Here is a 23,017-nt window from a genome sequence, read left to right on the forward strand (position 1 = left end):
AATGACTGGATAATTGAACGGCTCGCTTTACGAACTATATTTCAAACGAAGAATGATTATATATTAGGTACGTGTATGTTTATATATTGCACGTGCATCTACGTTTCAATCATTTTTTATTTTTTTTTTATTTTCCAGCATGTAAGTAATTTTAAAGCCTTTCTGATCTGTTGATTAACACGTTTCTTGTCAGGTGGATCACCGATGATCTATAAAATGTTTTTCTTCAAATAAAATTTCAAGCTACAGGTATGTATGATAAAATATTTTCTTTGTTTTCACTGGAACGGAATTGCCCTTTGATAAATCGATCGCGGTGTATTAAAGACATTCTGTCCGAGACCCTCCGGCTAAAGTTTATTAAACGACGAAATTGCATGTAAGCTGACAATGAAAACCAATATCGGTGTTTCTCGGGCTCGAGCGATCCATTATGTAAGAAGAGTAGAAAACGTTGTTGAAAAGTACACGGTCGATACTCGTAGAATAATATTCTTTAATTGACGTTTCCCGTTCCGCGGTTAAGCGAGTCTCGATTACAAGAATTTCGTAGCCGTTCCTTCGGTACGGAATACATTCGAGGCACCGTATCGTGCGCGCGTGTAATTAACCGCGGACGGCAAATTAATGAGAAGATCGAGTGAGCTCGTATTTCAGAAAAATCGCATATTACTGGTTTTTCTGGTTTCTCTTTCGCTGGCCTGGGTAAAACGCATCGAAAAGGATTAATGGGCAAAGAGAACATTAGAACAAAGCCAATCGGGGAAGAATAAATTACCGCTCGAATAACAAACGTGATTCAACAGTGAACTCTAGCATGTACCGTTTAAATATTCATGGTGTACTCATATTTTATATAGGGCGATCGAAAAAGGGACTCTGATGGTTTTAGTATCCACGGGAGAGGAGCAAAAAACTCCAATTAACACATCGGTTTTAAAATCAATTTTAATGAGTAGGGGAAAAGAATATGAGATACCAAGATTTTAACGATGATTGTATATCAAGTATTATGACGAGTAAAATATACTCCCATAACAACCTTTTTTGATAGGTGTTATTTCGTTTAACAAACGTTTTAATTTTTGGCCGCAAAAGAAAGTTTCTACGCGTAAAATTTATTTTCGTCACGGCCGAATTGCCGGCTTAACTATGTTCCAGTCGAAGCCTCGAGGAACATGATCGGAAAAGGGCAAACGCTTCAGAATCTCGGGCGTGTTTCTTCCCTTCACGCGCGACCGATCTCGAGAATTCGCGCCTTCGATCGATCGTTGATTCACGCTCCGTGTCGCAATCATTTATTTCATTTAATGTCACACCGCCAGGTGGATGCTGATAATTTCGACGATCCACGCATTGTTACCGCAACAGTGTTTTTTCTTTTTTTCTAAATCTTGGAAGGAGATGAGTGAAAAATGATACAGCGACTGAAACCGTCGGCGAAGTCGATAAACCGGATATCGCTGATCAGAGAATCGAATTACTGTAATCAAGTTTCCCTTGCGTCCTTTTATTTGCCATTAACTCGATATTGAACGGCCGACGCTGCCCTTGAGATATTTCCAATATTCTCGTTTATTGGATGCACGGAGGCAGTGAGAACGGGCACGCGGAAAAGTATAATACTGAACGATTTTAAAGTTCACTGGTTCTTTGTTCCATCAACTTCGTGACTTGAACGAACGCAGAGGTTCAACCCAGATATAACAAGAAGCATGGCTGATGAAATGCAGTACGTAAACTTTGGCAATTTTATTATAGTTCTTTTACTTTTATATACCTTTTTAAAATTGGAATATAATAGCGAAAGTTGTATTTGAACTTTTCGTTTAGTAATTACCTATTAAAAAATTCCCAGTCTTCCGCTGAGAAAAAGTCCTATGGAAATAACGCGATCTGATTGGTCACGCCCTACCTCAGCTCCCACGAGCTTTCGGCCGTGGCATATGATTGGTCGAAGCGGTCACGTGTACTAATAGGCCATGTAAAATTACAGGGTCGGTCGATGTGTGCACAGTACCCCCTCTAACCTCTCTGAAGTCCTGCAAGATTTCTTGGGAGCGAAGGACAGTACCTACTTTCAGACACCTCACGTGTAAGTACATTATTTTCTCAAAATCCTTTTTAATGAATGGTGTTCGTAGACACCGGACATTTATTACCAATGTTAGGTAAAACGAGAAAAAACCTTAGACACTTTGATCGAGCGTTTCGAACGCGTCCCAGCCATCGATCATGATAAACGACGCGATGTATCGATCAGAGATCTGTCGTGGTACCAAGGGAATTGATCGTCAGTGAATCTCTCGTTAAATAAAGTTTTATTATAAATACAGAAGTTCATAAATTAAGTCTGTTCGATTTTTAAAGTTTTACATGATTTAAGTTCAGATCGACAAATTCAAAACAAATTTTAAGTTTTTATACGGAAGGACTAAATTTTAGAAATAACTTTTAAAATTTAATTAATAATTATCATGGCAGAGTTAATGCATTAAATTTAGAATATAAGTATATACGCTTTTATATTTTATATTTATATTTTATTTATTTAATTCTTATAGTTTTAATTGGTGCGGCTTTCCTAACTTTGTTAGAGCGGAAAATTTTACGAATCGACAAGATTTAATTTCCTGAAACTTTAAATAAATAGAATTTCAGTTCATTAAATAATTTCCTTCTAGAAAGAGGAATGCGCGAGTCGTTTTGTTTCCGCGATTCTTTCGAACCGCGAACGATTTACGGGTCTCGTTACCGGTTTCTTTTCGCCGTTGTCGTAGCGAGAGATGCAACGTGGACGGACGGGAAGCACAATATTGGTTGGCGTGTTTGCGGTGAACGGTAACGGTGATCATCCGACGCTCGTAAAGTTTCAGTTCGTCCCTAGGCGTCCGATTATGGCCTTTAATGCCGCGCAATGCCGATAGAATGGTAAATAATTTCTTCTGCGTGTCTAACGGGAATGCTGTTCGCCAACGTTGCCTCGGTATCGGCGATAATTTTCGCTAGGCGCCTGCTTCGCCTCGTCGAAACTTTCATGAAATGCAAATGCATTCTGACGGCAGGGCAAATATTTCCTCGTTAGCTCGGAGGCTTCGTTCTTCAGCAATTTGTGCTTGTTACGCGAAAAGCGTATCTATAGCGTTCGAGAGGCTTTCGAAGGCCTGTACTCGTGGCTCGTTAACAGAACCACTTTTGTTGTTTCGTTCCGCGTTCCAGAAACGACATGTTTCACTGACGAAGAATGAACGCTTATTAAGAAGGCAAGTTATTGTTACACTTATGTCGAAATCACGCGGTCATTAAATTTTAGCAATTAAATTTGCAACTTTTAGAAACTCGCACCCATTGCCCGGTGCATTATTTTTGGTGTAATCGTATGACAATTATATTTTCTCGCGATTGATTTTAAATTAAATGATATATAAAATATGAACATAATGTTAAGATTTTTTAATTTTATTTTATACAGCATTAAAATAGAACATTCATTTTACCCCTTGTACACTTTTCTTTAAAATTTAAATAAAACTATTTTTTAGAAATATTGTTATAACAGTTTGCGTAAAATATTTGTGCAACTAAAATGAGAATCTGCATTTCATAAGCGTACGTTTGCATTATTATGTCAGAACAACAACAGCACTGTGTGATAACAACCAAATTTCGCTGAGCGGTCGTTAAATTAAAATAAAACAACGATGTTCGAGCGATTTTCCTTGGTTTATTGAAAAACTAAAAAACGCAATGTACGGGCAGTGGTGCGCAAAATTAAACTCTTGCATTTTTATGTAGCTCCATTTTGTCTTTTTCTACTTGTCGATCGACGTTCATCTGGAGCCATTCGTTTTCCTTCGAGAGATCGGCGTAACTGACCATTCGTGTCCTTTTTTTTTCGACTTATGAAACGGAAGATTCACTTTCACGCGATGGAAAGTAAGGCTCGTTAGTACTCGGTTAGATCGTATCTCTGCATTCATTTTTGTTACGCGATCGCTGCTGAATAATTAAAAGGAAAAACTTTGGGCACGATGTCAAAACAACGATTACGCGATTAAACTATTTCGTGTGAAAGTAAGGTATCATAGGTTTTCGGTTGTAAAGAAGGTGCTACCGTTGTCAGCGATCATAAATCTTCGAACGCCTCCGTATTTATTTTTATTATGTCAGAAAGGCTCATACGTATCGAGCATAGATAAGATCGACGTTAGTCATAGTTGATCGATGGGTCTAGAAAACCGATAAATCCTTCAACTTGATTCTATTTTTTTTTTCACCCATCAGTATACAGATCGACAGACGTGCGATCGTTGACATATGGTGGTTTCCTATAAAAGTATCCGCGAGGAAGTTCGCAGTCGAGCAAGAAACTATCGTGTACCTCTAGATGTGTGTCAACGGGTCAGTGACACCCATTAAGCGGCCACAAACTTCGATGTTTAGTTGCTGGTTATCGACCTTGCAACGTAAACCTAATTGGAGTACACTCGATCAGGCTCCCCTAGGGAAAATGGTGATACAAGGGAAAGCAGGCCTTCTCAAAACCATAATTTTCATAATATTAGTAATAGTAGTTAAAAATGATTTAGAAAAGAAAATAATATAATTTTTAACTATTAAATATTATAAAATTTAGTATACAACTGAGAAATATGGATAATAAATAAATATCAATTCAAATTTTCCCGCGTAAATGTTTAAGCCCACGTGATAGGGCCAGGCTCCTATATATACGGGTCCTCTTTCGCTACATTGTCATTCCACTCGGGGATGCCCAAGAGGTAGGGCAAGATCCCGGGACATCACTATCTTTCCTGGGTAAGCTTGATTTGATCGCGAGTGTACAACCTAACCGTGAATCACGATATACTTAATCAATTTAAGCTAATTTTCTTACGGGAACAACTTTCTCCAAGGACGATCAGCCACGAATGTTTTCAATACTATCAAAAGTTTCTAGAAACTGCGATCGGCTTATAAAATACATACGTTGCAAATTTTCTCGGTCAGTTTTGTTTGAATACGACCCACGCGTGTTCTCGTAAAACATATGGCGAACGACAGCTCAAGACCGACAGGATGCAGCTGGAACGTACATTTCAAGTTGATCACATATAATTAGACTGACGTTAAAAATGTTCGTTAAACGTCGATCCACTCGATAAATTAGAGTAGGAAGAAAAAAATCGCGTCGCTTAATTGCTTCGTCCAATTTTTACATGTTATCGAGATACCTGACGCGGTCGCGCTAATTGCGATGGTTTTGCTTGCAACCGCGACGCTTTCTAAATCGTAGAGCATTGAAAGCCTCGTAGTACAGTGGCAAATTACGAGATAGAAAACGATCGAACTGCACCTTTTTTTTTTTAACAAATATCATTGAATCCATGGAGATACATCTGTACAATTTCACCGATCGATCGGTCTATTTTAACTCGTTTTGGTTGCAAAGTTTTCCACAAAACCGCAAATAAATTCCGTCGTAACGCTTTCTATCGTGCTCTCCCTCGTTTAGCTATCGAAGAATTGTTCCTATCAGCAGTTTTACTAAAAGTTTTTCCATTCCCCCCTCCGGTGAAAGTTGGACACAACAGAGTTTTTGTCCGGTTTTAACGAGCAAAGAGAGACGATTCAGGATAATCGTTATTATTCGAGATTCCTTTATTTCATATTAACAGGCGCTGCTTCGATACGCACGATGCATTTCATGTGGCCGGTGAAAATTAATTGTACGGAACTACAGTTACGTATAGAATCTGTGTCATGATGCGGTATAATTTTTAACGGTCTCATGCTAGAATGAAATATGAAGTCGAATTTTTAATATCGCGCCTTTGATCTGCGTAAGAAGAAACATGCATCGTTGCAATGATATTAAAGTGAACACAGGAAGGAGATACTTTCGATCATTATTCACACTTTATTAAAGCAACACAGCATGATTACGGAGTAGAAAATATTTACCAAGGGGATTAAATAACCCGCTGGAAGTGATCCCTGGTAATGTTATAAAATCAACGGGAACTAGAGTCTCCATTTACGTCTAATGGCATAGGGATCTTAATTTAAGCCCGGCTAGCTATAAGGAAAGGAGCTGTGTCTTATAAGGAAAGGAAAGTTCCAGGCGTCAATTCGTTAATCCAACCTCTTCGGGCTAGAATGTGTACACGTAACCCTTGTTGGGTCGATATGCGCTTACTCTACCTGAAGAAGTTACGTAAGGTAATGCCTGAAGCGCAACGATGCCTATTATAATATGCAATCGTAAGAATTTGATTCAACAGCGGTTCAGCCCGTTCTCAAGATCATCGAGCTCGTTTCGTGACATAACTCGCTGTTCCTTCGAAATTCATTACACCCAAGGCGAGCTACTCGTCCGATTAAACGCTGTTCGAAACTACTGTTGCCTCGTCCCCTAGATCAAAACAGGTACACACTGTGAAACGTATCGCGATAGGGTATGCTTTCAATGGTAATGCACGACGTCATTGACACGTAAAGATCGCTACTACACGCAGACATTCGCGTGTAAAGGAGAACACGAGCGTTTACACTGATGGATCATAAACAGCGGAGGCATGGAAGGAAAAGGTGTGAGCCGACCTTTGTTGATCTGCTACGAAAAACAGCAGCAATCTACTTCAGTAAATTTAGCGAACCGTGCGACTGTCGACCTCCTTTTCCGTTCCCTTAATTATCAAAGGTCTTCAATAGGCCGCGGTAATATCGCTCGCGTTTTTTCTCGAACCCCGTCGAAAACAAAAAGATCATGGGAGTGTAGGAAGGCGGCTTTCTATTTGGAGCGATTTAACTCATCCTCGATGAGGTAACGTGAAAGTGACGCGTATCGAGTGTTATCATCGCGAGATTAGCCTGCTGATGAAACAACTGACAACTTACCTCATCCGTACAAGCTAACGACTAAATTCTAACCGGCTAATGTTGCCTTGTGCCTAGGTACCTAGCTAGCTAACATTTTTAAATGACCTTTCCCATGACACAAGTGCTCGCACTCGCGTTGCTTCAACCTGCGGATAAATATCCATCGAATACATGTTGTGTATCCGTACGTGCATTCGCATACATTTATCCAGTCTCGTTTATATTCGTTGATTGTTCAGATTCTTTGTCGATGATACGATAAGAGATTCAGGAGAAAGAAAAACAAAAGTACCAGTCGAATTTTCCATCTCAATATGTTATGAGCGATGAGAATGTTGAATTCAATTACTCGATGATTGCTCTACCACGCGCAGCTATATGTATATCTAGAATCTAGGTCATCGACAGGTTCTCTAAGCTTCGATATCGGAAAAGAAGAGATAAATGTATTAGCAACTTTATTGTAAAAGAGTATGACGGGTTTCGTGATTTGGTCGAAGGGAAGAAGTGAAATGAAAAAATACTTTGGCATTCGCTTGGGAATCGCTGATACAAGCGAGGGAAAAAAGACGCGTATAGAAAGGACGATAGAAAAGGAGGGGCGCCGCGTATTTGCTTCACTTCCACGAGAGGTTAGCCGCGACGTAACCGGCATCGCAATCCCTAATTATGCAACCTTCTTCTTCTTTCATCTAGTCATATCCCTCGCTGATATTCTCTTGGTTTGCTCGCGAAGGTAGCGCAAAGTTTCTCACGCACCTGAGTTTCCGAATACCGAACACAGCCGATCGCTGTGCTGTGGCATTTCCACTGTTTTGCGCGTTATTTAACACCTGTTACTGAGACGCATGAAACCTAGTCACGAAGGATATAGTTTTTCTCTTTATCGAACATTTATAATTGCATCTTATTGCAAATATAATTCAAGTGCGACATGTTTTAAATTCAAATCTTCAAATGATTGCTGCGCGTGCGCAGTAAATCACGCGTGCGCAGTAAACCGCGCATGCGCAGTACAACATTCGGTAGTTATCGCTTGACCGTCGCCTATTTAATTTATCGTCCACGAAACAATAACATATGCTCTTTTATTAAACATTTCCTACCGCATAAATTGCATCTCTGTTTCCTGGGTTTAATTAAAACTTATACGAAACAGGTACAACATACGCGTCAATTTAAAATTTCAACTGTCCACCGTGCATGCGCAGTGCATCATTTAGCAGTTGTCAGTTACCCGCGTCGCGATTAATTTGTCGTTCGCGAAACAATTGCTCAATATTCAGTTACGTGTCGAGGTTCGCGAATGTGGTAATGAAACGATAACGATCATGAACGTGTCTCGAGTTTCCACGTCCCAATTGACATTGAAACGCGTACAAGGACGACGTGATCTTTGGAATTTCTTTGCACACGCGTTTCTTCGATCGTGTTACGTGGGGTTCCGTTTCGATCGATCGGTACAGGTTATGTACGTTCGAGACCGCGTTGTCGATACGAAGGAAACAAATTGCGTTGTTTATCGGAATGCAAGGTATAAAGAGGATGCAATTCAAACAAGAAGAGTCTGAACCGGTACGAAACATTCACCGGTAAGGAGATAGGACTTCGCGGCGAGGTTAGGTGTAGCAACATCACCGACACCAATCGTCGAATTGGCGTGAAGGTATCATCGAAAGGGTGAGTTCAGAAATATTCAAATATTTGTAATTAAAGAAGGTGTTCTTATACGAAAAGAGTACGCGTTGTCATGGGAAAGTCACAAACAAAGTTTTCACGCGCACCAATGTTACGTTGCACGTTCTAAGTACTTATTTTGCAACCTCAGAATTATTCGCAATATTTATCGTTTGCTTTAATGGTCCAACTATCGTCTAAGCGTTTCACTTACGACTACAAATTGCACCGACGTTCTACCGGCTATGAATTCAAATTTATGAATTCTTTATTAGATGTTTTCCAAGTAAGATTTTTCACCTTTCATTTGATCTTTGCGCGCCAAGAAACCATTCGAACGTATAGTAGGTTAAAAACTGTGCCCGGTTTTTCTCGTGCCACCAGTGTGTTCTCAAGTAAGTAGTTCAGCCTTGAGTAGGTAATTGTAAACAAATGGGGTGATTGACCTCGATGGAAGCCTTGAAACTCGCTCTCGGAATTCTTGATATTGGGAAGAATTTCGATTGCGTGATTCAGAGGACAGCACGTGAACTAGACTATACGTGGATCGTTTCGCGGATGAGCATGTCGCGATTAATCCTGTCCAAGGCTCGTCACAGTACGCCCAGCCATGTCTCGCTCGCGTTGTCATTAAAAGAAACCGAGACAATGGACCGTTGCACAAGCCACGACACGATTGCCGGAAAAATTTCGAGGTAGAAAAGCGTGGTGCAGAGGATTCGTAACGAGAATCCCAGAATTGTGCTACCTTTGGCGTCCTGCTGTGAGAATTGAGCACAAGCTGTTCCTCGGTGCCGCGAGTAGAAAGAAGAAATAATTGCAATTCGAGAAATAAAACGATATAAAAATCCGATAGAAAGTAGTTATGAACGTGAAAGTCGACCTTGGAACGCTATTTACTTACGATAAGCCCGGATAAACCCGTTCGCTGGAATCTGCACGAAATACTGAAATCCTGCGAATCCATCTTGAATAGAAATCGACAGTTCCCGTAATCCGACTTACGGATTCGTGTAACGTAAAATAGAAGAGATGATACGAATATGGGATATCCATTTTATTTTTAGATGTACAGAGTCATAAACAGGAGAAATGTGAAAATAGTGAAAATTTCATCGAGATTAGTTAATGCTCTTAGAAGTTACAAGTAATTAAAATTTCTGAAAATCGCGACTTTTCATCTAAGAACATAACTAGTCACGTTCTTATTGTTAGATGAAAAGTCGCGATTTTTGGAAATTTTAATTATTTATAACTTTTAAATGCGTTGATCGATCTCGATGAAAATTTTAGCATGTACATACATAACTTATTTGAATCTACGAAAGACATGTTTTAAACGTAATAAAGTTATAAAATTGCGTTTTACTATTTATAAACTTAAACAAAACAATAACACCTATCAGGGATGGTCGTTATAGAAGAGTATTTTACTCGTTTCAGTACTTATAGTACGATATACAATCAACCTCATATTCGTACCTTCACTTCTACATCTCTGCTCACTTATAAAAATTCACCTCCGTTTTTCCGCTATTCCACTTGCGGTCATTTGACCAGTGTAAATAAAAGTGAAATTGCGGCTGCTCTTTGTAATTTGCGATAGTAAACCGTAACTTTCACTGGAACTTTCGTTGCTTCTTTCGAAAGAGCATCGCATGAAGTACACGCGAATCATTATTGTCGTCCATCCGGCAAAAACGAGAGTCGGTGCCAGTACAGGTATCCGCGTGCTACTTAAAGGGGTAATGCAGCGAGATGACATTACCGGCAAAAATGGGTCTAAAAAGCGGTTTACGGAAATACACTTTTCATCCTTATATGAAAAGAACCGGGGCTGGGTCATTCGAAAGAGGAAGGTCCAATTGTGTTTAGGTCTAATAATATGAGTGTTCAAAGTAGAGTAAAAATCGAGAAAATACACCCGCAGAATCCAAGTATTTTTAGGTCATTAAAAGAGTTTTGTGACTCAAACGGTGTCTAGACCGCCTTGCATTGAACCTTCCTCTTTGCATAATTGCTCGCTATCTGGATACCGATATGATAAATGAACCTGCTCGTCACCTGATCCTCTAGAGAAAGATTCTGCCCGTATCTGGATAGAACGATCCTCGGCATTCAGTTCCGAATGTGTTCGGCGGGAATGTTCGATCGAATAACGCGATGTCTCGGTACGCGCATACCGATACCCGCTGCTCGCGCATCAAGAACGGTCAAGATAATCGCGCGGCGAGTTCTTAAAGGACGATCACGTGTATCTTTATACTAAGCCAATTTAAATACCTTCCCTTGGTATAGTGACTTCTTTTCCCAAGCCGGTTCGGGAAGCTTGCATCGCGATCCTCTATAATTATACGCGGCTTTAATAATGACTTACAAACTGTCAACGAACCTCCGTTCGTTTGTTTAGTGCCACCGATACCCGCGCACCCGAGGCCGACCGCGAGACGTTGTTATTGCATTAAATTGCATCGCGCTAATCTACCGAGCGTGTTCTCCTTGCTCCGCGCAATTGCAAACCTCGCCATTTTCGTCGGCCGAGAAATTTTCTCACGTAGTAAACCGCGATCCATTGCCGATTGTTTATCCGACCTGTTAAATCCATTCGTTTTCATCCGTATGGAAATCCATTCGAAACGTTTAAAATTTCTGAGATACTAATATCGAAGGATGGAAAAATAAAGCAATCGTTTTTTATTCTTTTCTCCGGCCTGAATTTACCCCGGGTGGTATTCCGTTAAAAGGAACGCGATCACGATACGTTTTCACCGACCGAACGGCGAAAGAACTTCCCCGGATAAAAAGAAGCCGAGAAACAGTCGAGTTTTCAGTCGATTCTCATCAGAGGCAAAAAGTTCGTGGCATTGGTCCCGGTAAGGAAGCTTCGCCTCCCTCCTGTATTCGCCTCTCTCATTATCGTCTCCTCCAATGCATGACGCTATGGTTAATGCACTGTTATTGCCGTGTATCGTATACACGGCACCGACGTAATCATCGTACTCGGTGCATAATCCAGTACTCCTCCCTTTGTCGTCGTACGCCTCGAAATATCCGAGTACTTGAATCGATGAATGTTAATCCGTGTCGTTGAGCGCTTAGCACCGTGCCTTTCGGATATCGCGCGAATCGATGCGATGAAAATACCTGATTCGTTAGGATAAACGGATGATCCAGCGAATAATTGCATCGAAGATCGACTTAAATCAATAGAAAATCTCGAGTTCCATAATAGAAGATAGAAATTATACGAGTGAGAAAAATTTTAAAATAAAAAAAGGTACCGAGTGCTGTTTTAGAAATAGATTAATTTAGAATTTACATGGGTTATTAATAAACGCTAATGCGACGATAAACAAGAGCCAAGTACCTATTATTTTTTTTTTTTTTTTGCCACTTCCGGTCTGACCGGAAATGGCTGAAAAAGGGTTGGCTCCAGAACGAATCTCGCTCTAGTTCACTTTAGCTTGTTTGCAAGTTGGATAATTTTCTCTTGGCAGTCATGAAATTTTATCGATTCCTAGTTACCAGTTCGCTTCGATGTCAATTATTTAGCGTATGATCGAGGAGTTTCTTAACGGTGTCGTCAGTGTAACAAGAAGACTAGCTCGGTCTCTACCGTCGTTTTAGAAAGGAACGAAAGGCTGAAACGCTTGCGATTAATCAATTCCTCGAAAACGAGCAGCGCGAGACTTCTCTCCATAGAACCCGGGTAGCCCGAGGAGCTTGAAGTGGCAGTAAAAACGCTTATGAAAAAAAAAGGGGGGCAAGTGGGCTTTATGCGAGAGAATCACTTCCTCTCCATCGATCTTCCGGGTTCCTACGGCAAATGCTCGTAACCAATATCGTTTCTCGGAGTAAAACGAGCCTCACTCTACATTGTCCGTTGAACTGCACTCGTGTGCACAGATACCCGCTGCTCCTATTCGGCAGCAAACTTTCAGCGGTAGTTTATAAGAGAAATTGCTTCTATTTCACGGACACTCGGTATTTTAAACAGGATACAGTTCCGTATATATTATCCCAGAATCATAAAATGAATTTTCTTTCAAAGATATTTTTATAATAATATAAATCTTCCGGGTGTTTTTGCGCTAGATTTCGATTTTACAAAAATCGTAGTTTCAAAAAAAGTATTTATTTGGAGGGTTGAAGGGACGAATTTTAGCAAAAAGTGGCTTAAATTGAAGCTGAATTAGCTGGGGTCGTCTGATATCCCACAGTGCCAGCTAAAAGGTTAACATAAATTTGCTTAAACGAATAAATGGTTTATTTTGAGGGAGGTTGACCCAACAATCGGTTGATTGATTTAATCACCTCGAATCTCGTTCGCGAATTAAGATCAATCGGGTTGAAACCTGAAACACGGTGATTCTAAAAACGATATAAACTTCAAAGCAACGAACTACGTAATTAATTACTGTCGCCTGTTTATGAGAATCAGGATCGATGTTACATGCACCACTTCCGTCGAATCGATCTTCCGGGTTCCACGTAAGTAGCGAACGGCTCGATTCACCGGTATTCCATAACGACCGACTAGTAAAACGAGTTTCGATTCGATACGACGCAAAACCAAGTAACTGCTATGCGATCTCTTTCTCCCCGGATAAACAACGTTATTGAAAAAGGCTTGCTCTACGAGTATAGCTTCTCTCATTCATATATACCGTACGGATCATTCATAAAACGTTGCGTGGAAATAAGACGAACGCAAACTAATATATATTTTAATTTTTAAAAATACCTCTTCTCGTATAAAAGCAATGGAGATGCTGTAACTTCACTTTTTAAAAATTAATAATTCGAAGCGAAATTAGCAGTTGTAGAAAGAATCAAAGAATTGCACCATAAAGTAAATAATTTCGAAATTAGAAAAATGAAAAACTCCAAAAGGTCGAAATTTCAAACGGTAAAAGAAACGCGAGGTGACACGGTTCAAGTTCGTGGGCCACTTCCGATCGATCGATCTTCCGGGTCCCATGTAAGTAACAAATGCTCGACTTGCCGGTAACCGATATCGTGCAACGAGTAAAACTCGTTTCGGTACGGCATAAAGGGGGCAGACAGGGCAGACATTCTCTCGTGGATGGCCGTGTAACCCTATAGGAAACCTTCGACGAGTTTCACTTTGCGGCTCTCCGTTACCGGACTCCGCGTTCCTGGCTCCTCGTCACGGATACAAGGTAAACGTAACGCGGCTCGCAACAACGAGCTTCGACGCATCGTACCGGTACGCACCGCCTATCGAGCGCATCGTGGTGCGCAACGCAACGGTGCAGTTGCATGGCCGCGTGTGAATGCACTTGTAACAACGCGCGCTGCCCTAATACGACCGCCACTATGGCCTTATTCTTTCGCCAGCTTCGCCAAGTGTCACGCTTATCTTGGAAAAGTAGAGAGGACGACCAGTTACTGTGTTATTCTCGTTCCCCCTTTTTTTTTCCTTACTTGCTCTAGTTAGACAATGTTCTATTCTCTGAATGCATCTCGAACGTTCAACTTTAGTAGTTTCTACGTTTCGCTGTTGAATACGCGACATTAGAGGCTTAATTTTCAACTTATTAATTTGAAAGACTGAAAATTATATTATTTTTAAGATAGTCAGCAAAAGAAACAGATGGTAAATTATTTTTTTTTGCGATAAGTTAGGGATGGGAGATCAACGTCGTTCCCGCCAGTTCCCTCCCTGCAGCTGTTTCTGTGAGCTCGTGGCCCACTTACCAGCTAAAAAAATAAAGATAATAATTGGTATTACCGGAGTAAGGTTAACGAAATATTAAATTAAGAACGAAAATAAGGAGTGGAAAAATTTTCAAAACGATTCCCCACTGGCGCAATTAGGCGACACACCACGTAGTAGTAGGGCTGGCAGAAAAACCATAAATTGCTATTGTGCTGATTCAAGATGCTAATCTCAAGGATTAACCCTTGAAGAGAGAGCTTTAATTTTAATTCAACCTTGTATTTCATATTATTTTTATTTTCTAAGTATATACCTATTGATACTGGTCGTGTAATCTAGCAAGTAGAGAGGTTAAATTTTCTTCTATTTTATTTCTATAGGATCTGTTCGTTCTAACAGGTGTTCGAGTAGCGATTGATAACAGTAATTGGGATGCATCGTCGGAATGCGTTCGACTGGTCGGCTAGTTTTCCTAACGTCCTTGCGATCGCAGGAAGTAACGTTCAAAGGGGGTTTGTCTTGGCGTTCGTTGCTCCGTGTTCAGTCTCTCGAATATGGTGCTCATGTATGATTCATTAGCTGGGATCTCGGATGTAGGCCGCGGTCGGCAGAGAACGTAGCACGCCCGTAAAGCCCGTGTTGAACTCTCTATTGTCATCGGAAAAGTAACTGTTCCTTAGGATGACTGCCATAGAATCGTACGTTTTTCTCTTGTACATAAGTCACATACGAAACGGCATGTTCGCGGTAGCTGTCGACGTCCACGGAATTCGAGGCGACACACGATCGCTAAGGCGGATACCGGTGAAACGAAAGTCGATAAATTCCTCGTAATCCCGTTTTCTATGGACACCTCGCACCACTCATATCGCGCATCTACTTTTTCTGCTGAAACACCATTGCTATCGTAAAGCTGGATCACGCCTAAAGCCGTATATCCTATGCCGTATCGTGCGCACGGCGGAGAAGAAGACGCGAAACAACAAATCCACAGGTGTGTTTCAAGCTTGGAAATACTATCGATCCTGTATCAGGAATTACGACCGTAATCTTTGCCATCCGCTCGAATCTGTAACGAATTTTTTCGTTACAAATCCTGAGAGATGTATCGAATCCGAATTCAAGTTTCTCCTTCGCAAGGGAGCAAGAGACGTTTCCTGCGCGGGGATGCACTACTTGCTAGGCGTAGAGGGGTCAAAGATACCGAGGGTAACGCGACAGAAATTAATGCGGAATGACTAAGCTGCTTATCGACCGGAACCAAGAAACACGCGTTCTATCGATAAAATATTCCACCTGGTACCTGCATTACGCCTCCTTTATTCCGACTGTTTATCGCATTTATTTTATAAACCCTTAAAATATTTGATGAAACTTGTACTTTCGCGATTGGTGATGCTGCTTAGAGGGCGTGTTCCACCTTGCTTGGTTCTTCTCATAGGCTTTTCTTTGTCGAGAGTTCGTATGTTCATCGCCGTGGGGCTTACGGATTTTATTTTTAAAGCAAAGATAATATACTAGACGGGCCGAGTAATTGTTTCCTCAGAGCAATTAAAAAAGATTAAATAGAAAATAAGATTCCCTATCGATACTATAAATTTCTAAATCAAGGAACAGATTGTTTAGCTTCCCGCAAAATATGTTTCCGATAAGAGTGAAACACGTCCCGCCGGCATTATTCGTAATCACTTTTCGCGGCCTTCGATAAATCGAGTGCGTCAGTCTGATATTCAAATGAGCTAGGGACACCAACGGTGAAGATAGGCAGGACGAGACTGCGTGAGGGAGAGAGATAAAAGACGTGCGTGGGAGGGAGAGAGGGTGCGTGTGCGGTGTGCGCGCGCGAGAGAGAGAGGAGGAATAGAGAATGACCGCACTTAGGTCCTTTCGTTACGGAGCGTAGGAATAAGCCGCGGTCAATGGCTGCGGTATCCGCAGGTTCAAGGAAAGCGGGCTGGTCCGATTCGACATCGTGTCGTTCTGCTTGGAAGTGAACAGGTGACGCGCTGATGAAAATACAGGTTAATAGAATGCCGTCTAGAAAGAGTCTCGGAATTAATGGCACGCGTTCTCCTTCAAAGGAACCTTTTGAAATATCTGCCTCCTCGAACGGTGTCGAATAGCCGTTCCAACAAAATTATTCTAATTTTTTAAATAATTCGCATTTCGAACAAAAGGCGAGTATAGAATTGTGTTAAAAAGAAAAACAATTGTTTCCATTATTGTTAGGAGCGATTTCGTAAACAGGTACACCTATTCGCGGAACAATTTGCAACGTAGCAGCTTATCGATCACGTACGCGAAACAGACCGGCAATTTTCTCATCGTTCGGAAATTGAAAGATTCGATTACGTCGGAGTGGCGGGTACAACGCCCTAATGTGCAAACAGCAGCCGCACCATGAAAATATACCACCACCTTTTTTTTTTTTTTTCACCTGGCGTACACTCTCGATTTGACCAGTTAAGTTTTGCGCAACGTAGAGCACGTTCACCGTGCAGAATATCGAAAATAATTTTTGCTATGCGTGAAATCGATTCGCGTCGCGTAGAAAGTGGGCGCGTTTCTATGAGGAAAAACGGAGTACGTATAATCTAAGCGGAGCCGATCTATCGGGCACGGGATACCGGTCGAATAACTGCGACGACTTCGCCATTCTTCGAGGACACTTTGCCGAACCTTTTTGGTCGGGAAGCCGAGGTGTGCATAGCAACAAACCGATCGATCGAAGCCGAGGCTGGCAATTTCGACAATTTTTTTTCGGGACGAGCCAGGAGCGTGAGACAAAAGCGAACCGGGCCGAGAGGCGAAGCCATCGCAGGGGACTCGAGTTATCGATCTTAAAGTTTCCCATACCGGTGTATGAAGGCGGCCGTCGACATGTTACTATCCATGGGGTGGTTCCATAAATCGCAGCCCTCCTACGGTAACACGGCTTTTTAACACTCGCCCGTTTTCCCGCCGTGTCACCCGGTTCGCAGTTTATTTCCTTTAACGGTGTTCCGACCGTCAACGATTATCGCGTTCCTTTTGCTACAAGAACCAGGTAGATGTACTCGCGAACCCCGTATCCCGGGGGAATATCCGCGGAATCGGATGGCAACAATCGTGTGCCAACAGCTACGCGACTTGGCAGGTTGAAACCGTCGGTTGAACTGAAGTCAGAATGCGCATTCGTCGGTTTCCATGGTAGTGGCCGACGATGCCGGTGGTGGTGGTGGTGGTGGCAGTGGTGGTGCAGTAGAGGAGCCCGGTAGCTCCGACGTTGGTGGGGATTGACAGAACAAACCGTCTGCCCGGCTCTGGTTGGCGCGTTCACAACCAGGTGCTGGTACCGAACCTAAGGTTCCATTCACATCAGGGATGTGCGGGTACCCGATAGGCGGGTGTCCGATACATGCGTGCAATCGAGTAGAGCCCGACTATTTCGGGTCAGGTCGGATAAAGTCGGGCAGAATCGGACGAGCTCCCGCGGGTCGCGGTCCGCGACCCAACTCTCATATACCTGTTAATGCTTGCAATAAGGAATAATGAATGAAATTTATTTCAAATAAATTCGTTACAAGTATTATTTTTCCACATAAAAATTATCTTATTCCAAAATTCCACATAAAACAGATTTTGCAGATGCTTATTGCAAGTATTAATAAGTACATAAGAATTCCCGCGGAAGCTCGTTCGATTCTGCCCGACTTCATCCGATCTGACCCGAAACAGTCGGGCTACCCGACTGCACGCGAGTCCATCCGATGTTTTCCGAACCGACCCGAATAGTCGGGAACCCGACACGTCAGTCGGGCCGCACATCAGTAATTCAGCTTTGCTCGATCATGTACTCCGCAGTAGGGCTAATTTCCCACCGGATCTGACTATTTTAGAGTTGTTTCAAAAGGGTGTGTCTACTCGGGAGGGCCAAGTTGCGAGTTTTCAATTATTTTTCTTTCAACACTTTGTATAAAATTTCAATAGAATTTCAGGTCGATCGAGAAGGTACAAAGGTAGTCCGTTTGATCGTGGAAAACGATTTCTTCTTCTGTTCCCTTTTTCGAATGCAAAGCACGTGTGCTGAACTTTAATAACGTTCTTGTAGGTGGCAGTCGCGATTACAGCATCGGGATAGCGAAACCACGCGAATATATTTCCCTCTCGGCGTATCTGCCGTCAATCGCGTAATCGGTTATAAAACGATCCGCCTTTTTCCTTTGCCATTTCACCTGTATAGTAACCTGGCAGAAGCGATACTACGAAGTACTCGCACACAGTCGAGGGATCGGTAAATCGATCTCTCAAGGTTGCAATTATCTAGATCTATATCCGATATGTATATATTCAAGATGAATTACCCGGGACTCGATCCAACGTCGTGATTCTTAATGAGAAAGGAATTTCTTTCTGTAATATTGTTGCAATTCATTTATTACAATCTACCGACGGTGTAGCACATAAATCCTTTGGATATTTAATTAAACGCTTTTGTTTTAAACAACAAACATAATTGCAAATTCAAACTCTTAAAGTGTACCCTTATATTTCATGCGTCGGGAAGCAATGCATCTCTCAAAACGAAGAAACTGCAAGTTTAAATGCAGCTTCTTAATGCACCAGTCTTCTTTCTATCCTATAGTTATACTTTTTTTTTTCTTCATTATCCTAGCAGACTTCAGTATCCTCGGACAATCCATTCTGAAAATTTCGCGTTTGCAGAGGATCTCTGCTTTCGCTGATTCTTTTCACTCCGGCTACCAGGGTATCTCGACGAAATTAAAATATATATAAGCTTGCTTTTTCAATGCTAGCGTAGTCTCTTCGTTTATAATCACATAGCCGATGTATACGCGTTCAGGTTTCGTTCATCATGCGATTCGCCCTCGATTATGGCATCCTTTTCATTTCACGTAGCAAAGAAGTGGAAGCGGAGAGAGGTCAGGAATCCACTCGGAACCAGTCTTTGAGAACTTTTCGTTATTACTTGCTTTTCTATTTAATTCCCCCTCGTATTCTATTTTTCTTTCTTCCCTCCTCTCGAAGGCTAAGTTGGACCGTACGGGAAATCTGCCGCTCTACTTTCAGCCCCGCGAGGATTTCTTCTTCTTCTTCTTCTTCTTCATCGAAATGAGAATGCCTTCGTCGGGTCGTATCTCGTGGATGCACTTTTTCCGCGCGAATTCGGCCGAGTGAATCACAACACTCCCATCGCGAGGGGCATTTTTCGCTGTGAATAACGGTAAAACGCAAATATTTGCGAAGAACCGAGCGGTGAAAAAACGTTCCCGTAACTCGCTTGATTAATTGACACGTCAAATAAAGCATGACCGAAAGCAGCCTCGCCATCGTCACGGTATATTAAATGTTATCATCATTAGCGTAATTTAATGTTCTCCATTTCGAACCAGCTCGATCCGTTTACGGGCAAACTTTTCTCTTTCGGGATCTTCTTCTTTTTTCGTCGGTGAAAGGAGATTTATGACAGAAATTTGGCATACGTTGCCTGATGATTCCTCGTATACGGAGAGAATTAACGTTGTAATATTGTTATTGTGCGTCGAGTAAAATGTCGCGTCGCCAACAATGGTTAGATGATGCAAACGCGACGATATTAGCTTGCATAATAGTTAGGTCTCGGGCGAATTGCATTGGCCTACTCGCGGTTGGCTGCCGAGTTCGAGTACAATTTAATTTGCAACGGAACACCGGCTGAAGTGGCTCCGTAGTTCTCCGTTTCACCTGGACGACTCCCTCTGTTCCGGCCTATTCGAATTTAATGCTCGAGACGAAATCAATACGTAGATATCTCTCGTCTACTCTCTATTTCCCTGCATCCGACGTGTCCCTCTCTTTTTTCCTTGTTTCCTCTCTGTCGGAGCAAGTCCGACGTCAGCAGGGCGGAAAGTGTACCAATAAAGGTAAAAAGAGCGGGCAGAAGTAAGGCAAAACCAGCGCCATACAAAATTTAATACATTTTTTCTCTATTTAAAGTACAGATATGCAAATCTCTGTTTAATTTAAAGAAAGATATTTCATAATTCGTTGAGAATAATTTTATGTAAAATACTTGCTAAGTTAAATGATCGTTTGTACCTAATACAAAATTGGGGCTCCCTCCATGGTCCGCCGTTCGATAGTTGTATCATTTAAACCCGAAAAACAAATCGTTCGTCAAAGATTTGCTCTTCTCTTCAGTTTTTGCAACGAAACGAATGGTTGATAAAGATTAGGATAGATCAGGAAATGTAGGAGAAGAGGCATCATTCTCGATTTCAACCGTTCGAACGATTTTCAATTGTCCTGGCGTGGGATGGTGTGCTAGAAGCACGGAAAAGAATGGAGGGAAGTAGCCTGGTACGTGGGTATCGGAGGAGATCTCGGGACCACGGGACGAGTAGCATTATCGACGAGTAGTGTGTTGCGATTCATTTGTCATTGTCCGAGAGGAAGGGCTTTGTAACGTAGCGCGGGAACGGCACACGTCGTATGAGCTTATTCGGCGGGGAAAGAATAGTAACGAGTATCGTTGCACGCACGCACGCACGGTTGCGTGGGATTACGACACGAGCTTCACGCTTACCACCGTTTTGCGTACCTAGAACGGCGAAAAGTTGTCGTGAATCGTGTGTATGTGGGCCGACGCGTAGCTGAACCTACAGGGCGAATAATACCAGCGCAGAAAATCGCGGTGAAAGTCGTGTGCGAATTGAGAAAACGAAGAGAGCCGAGGGAGAGGAATTTCTGGTGATTACTTGGAAGAAATTGAAATCGTTGTAATTCTTCACAGTAAAATTGCTTGTTTTAAATTGATCGGTAAGGAAAATGCGGAAAGGTGCTTGGCTAGAAAAGCGTACAGCAGGCACGAATCGTTTGGACGCCTTTGGAATGGCAGCCAGTCACGCCTGGGCGCTAAGGCGCACGAAGGGTGACGCATGTTGGGGTGAATAAACTAAAGGGAAGGAAGGACTTGGTGACTATAGGTACAAAAAGACTGGACATGGCTTTGTTCTCGAAGGGTCATGATTTTAGGGATACCAGAAACCCCAGGTGAGGTTAGGTCTGCAGTCGGTACGACAGTCGTACCTGTTTTATCTGTCCCTCTTTTACCACACCTCGCACCGACAACTGAAACGATCCAATTTTCACTCCTATTTCATCTGCAGTGTACTAAGTATTTTTATAGACTGTACAACTTGCCCTGGAGTCATGAAAAATTTGACAGAAATTCTACTCCCTGACCAGGTGTCCCCGTGAATGTTTTAAAACCTGAACCGAGACTTTTCTGCTGTAAAGTGTATCATAAAACAGTTGCGAAAATTCCGAATTTGGATCGAGGAACCATTTTATATAAAATAAGAGTTTAATAAAATTATACATTATTCTTGGTTACCAAGAGCGTCCTATATTATAAAAATTAAAACAATTGTAAGATATTTATTGAATTTTATGGAAAGAATTTTCGTGAAAGACTGTACCGTCGTTCGATAATTAAACGGAAAATAAAAAGACGGCTGATAGAGTGCGACGAAGGTTTATTTTGGCGAGACGCCTGGATTACGGCTACCCGTCGCGCTTTAATGCAAGGAGGCGCGCAGCCTGACAACAAAGGGGTGAATAAGCTGTAGGCAAACATAGAGGAGCCAGTCGCTTATTGGGTACGCAGACTTTGAAATTCTAAACTTCAATCCTTCTACCAATACACTATGTATGTTTGATTTCAAATTCCATTCACGTGCAATTCACAAAACCTATATATCGTAAGTCTGGTTTCATTTTGAAAACTTTTAATATTCCAAACATGATCTACGATATTTTCACAAAAACATTAAAAATTGATCAAGGAAATATAAAGCTAATTCCAATTAAAGGATTAATTCGACGTCTTTGTAAATGAAAAAAAGAATCGTTGAAATATTCAAACAGAGATTTCTTGTTTCCGCTGTACAATGACCAGACGGTCATGTCGGGATATCGACGTGGAGCATGGTTTCTATGGGACTCGGATTGGTCTATGGGTGCCTTTGTATCGGAGATTCGCGAACGTACCGGCTGTTTCCGAAACAAAAGCTATATACGCCCTCTCATTACCGAAGATTGTAGCCACGTTACTCGACTTTTTTCTATTTCCACCGAAACACAGGCTACGACGGAGAAAACGAGTAATAAGACTCCTGTCTTTCTACCTTTTCTCTCAAATAATTGTACCTGCAGCCTGTAATGAACACCACAGACAGTATAGAACGTTCCATTAAAAAGAAAGTTGTTTTAACAATTTCATCTTCGGTACAATGGTGATTGACAGATTACTTTACCAAACCTTTGTACAGACAAGCAAATCGTTTGAAAGGAATTATCGCATGCACGTCCGTTTCACTATTGGATAGACAGGATATGGCGTGTGCAGAGGGTGTCTGAATAGGGTTCGCGAAAGGGAAAACATCCTGACACATGCGCCATTCGCTAACGAAATTAAAGAGCTCGATCGAATGTCCATCAGAAAGAGCAACGATGAAAAATTAGATAAACTCCTTGTTAACGCAGCGAAAGTATTCAGATTTAAAAGAAGAGAAAGTTTCGTGATAGATCTATCGTTTCAAAGTGTTTAGGATTAATAAAGCTTAGAAATATCAATTAAAGATCGATAGACAACATTCCAAAAACAATAGATCCATCTCGAAATTAAAATTAATAAACTTTTCAATTTTTCACCTTTGTACATGTTGTTTATTTATTACGCGTATAAGGTATATATTGTTTTACCATATAAATTCCATATAGTACGGTACGCAA

General features: G+C 41.6%; 2 protein-coding genes across 3 annotated transcripts in view; one reads left to right on the forward strand and one right to left on the reverse strand.

Moving 5' to 3' along the window:
* Positions 1-17,412, reverse strand: part of LOC117600397 (uncharacterized) — a 30,103-nt gene extending 12,691 nt beyond the window's left edge. The window contains exon 1 of the mRNA XM_034315797.2: positions 17,099-17,412. Coding sequence (XP_034171688.2) covers positions 17,099-17,136 — 38 coding nt within the window. The 5' untranslated portion in view covers positions 17,137-17,412. The remainder of the gene's footprint in view (positions 1-17,098) is intronic.
* Tdrd3 (Tudor domain containing 3) overlaps positions 1,452-23,017 on the forward strand; it is a 35,231-nt gene continuing 13,665 nt past the window's right edge. The window contains exons 1-2 of one of the 2 annotated variants that reach the window (XM_034315800.2): positions 1,452-1,732; positions 1,997-2,095. In XM_034315800.2, the coding sequence (XP_034171691.2) occupies positions 1,716-1,732; positions 1,997-2,095 (116 nt within the window). In that variant the 5' untranslated portion in view covers positions 1,452-1,715. The remainder of the gene's footprint in view (positions 1,733-1,996; positions 2,096-23,017) is intronic. The other variant, XM_034315799.2, reaches the window with a different exon arrangement.

This window comes from Osmia lignaria, chromosome 15, assembly GCF_051020975.1.
Source record: "Osmia lignaria lignaria isolate PbOS001 chromosome 15, iyOsmLign1, whole genome shotgun sequence".
In the NCBI taxonomy this organism is placed as follows: Eukaryota; Metazoa; Arthropoda; class Insecta; order Hymenoptera; family Megachilidae; genus Osmia; species Osmia lignaria.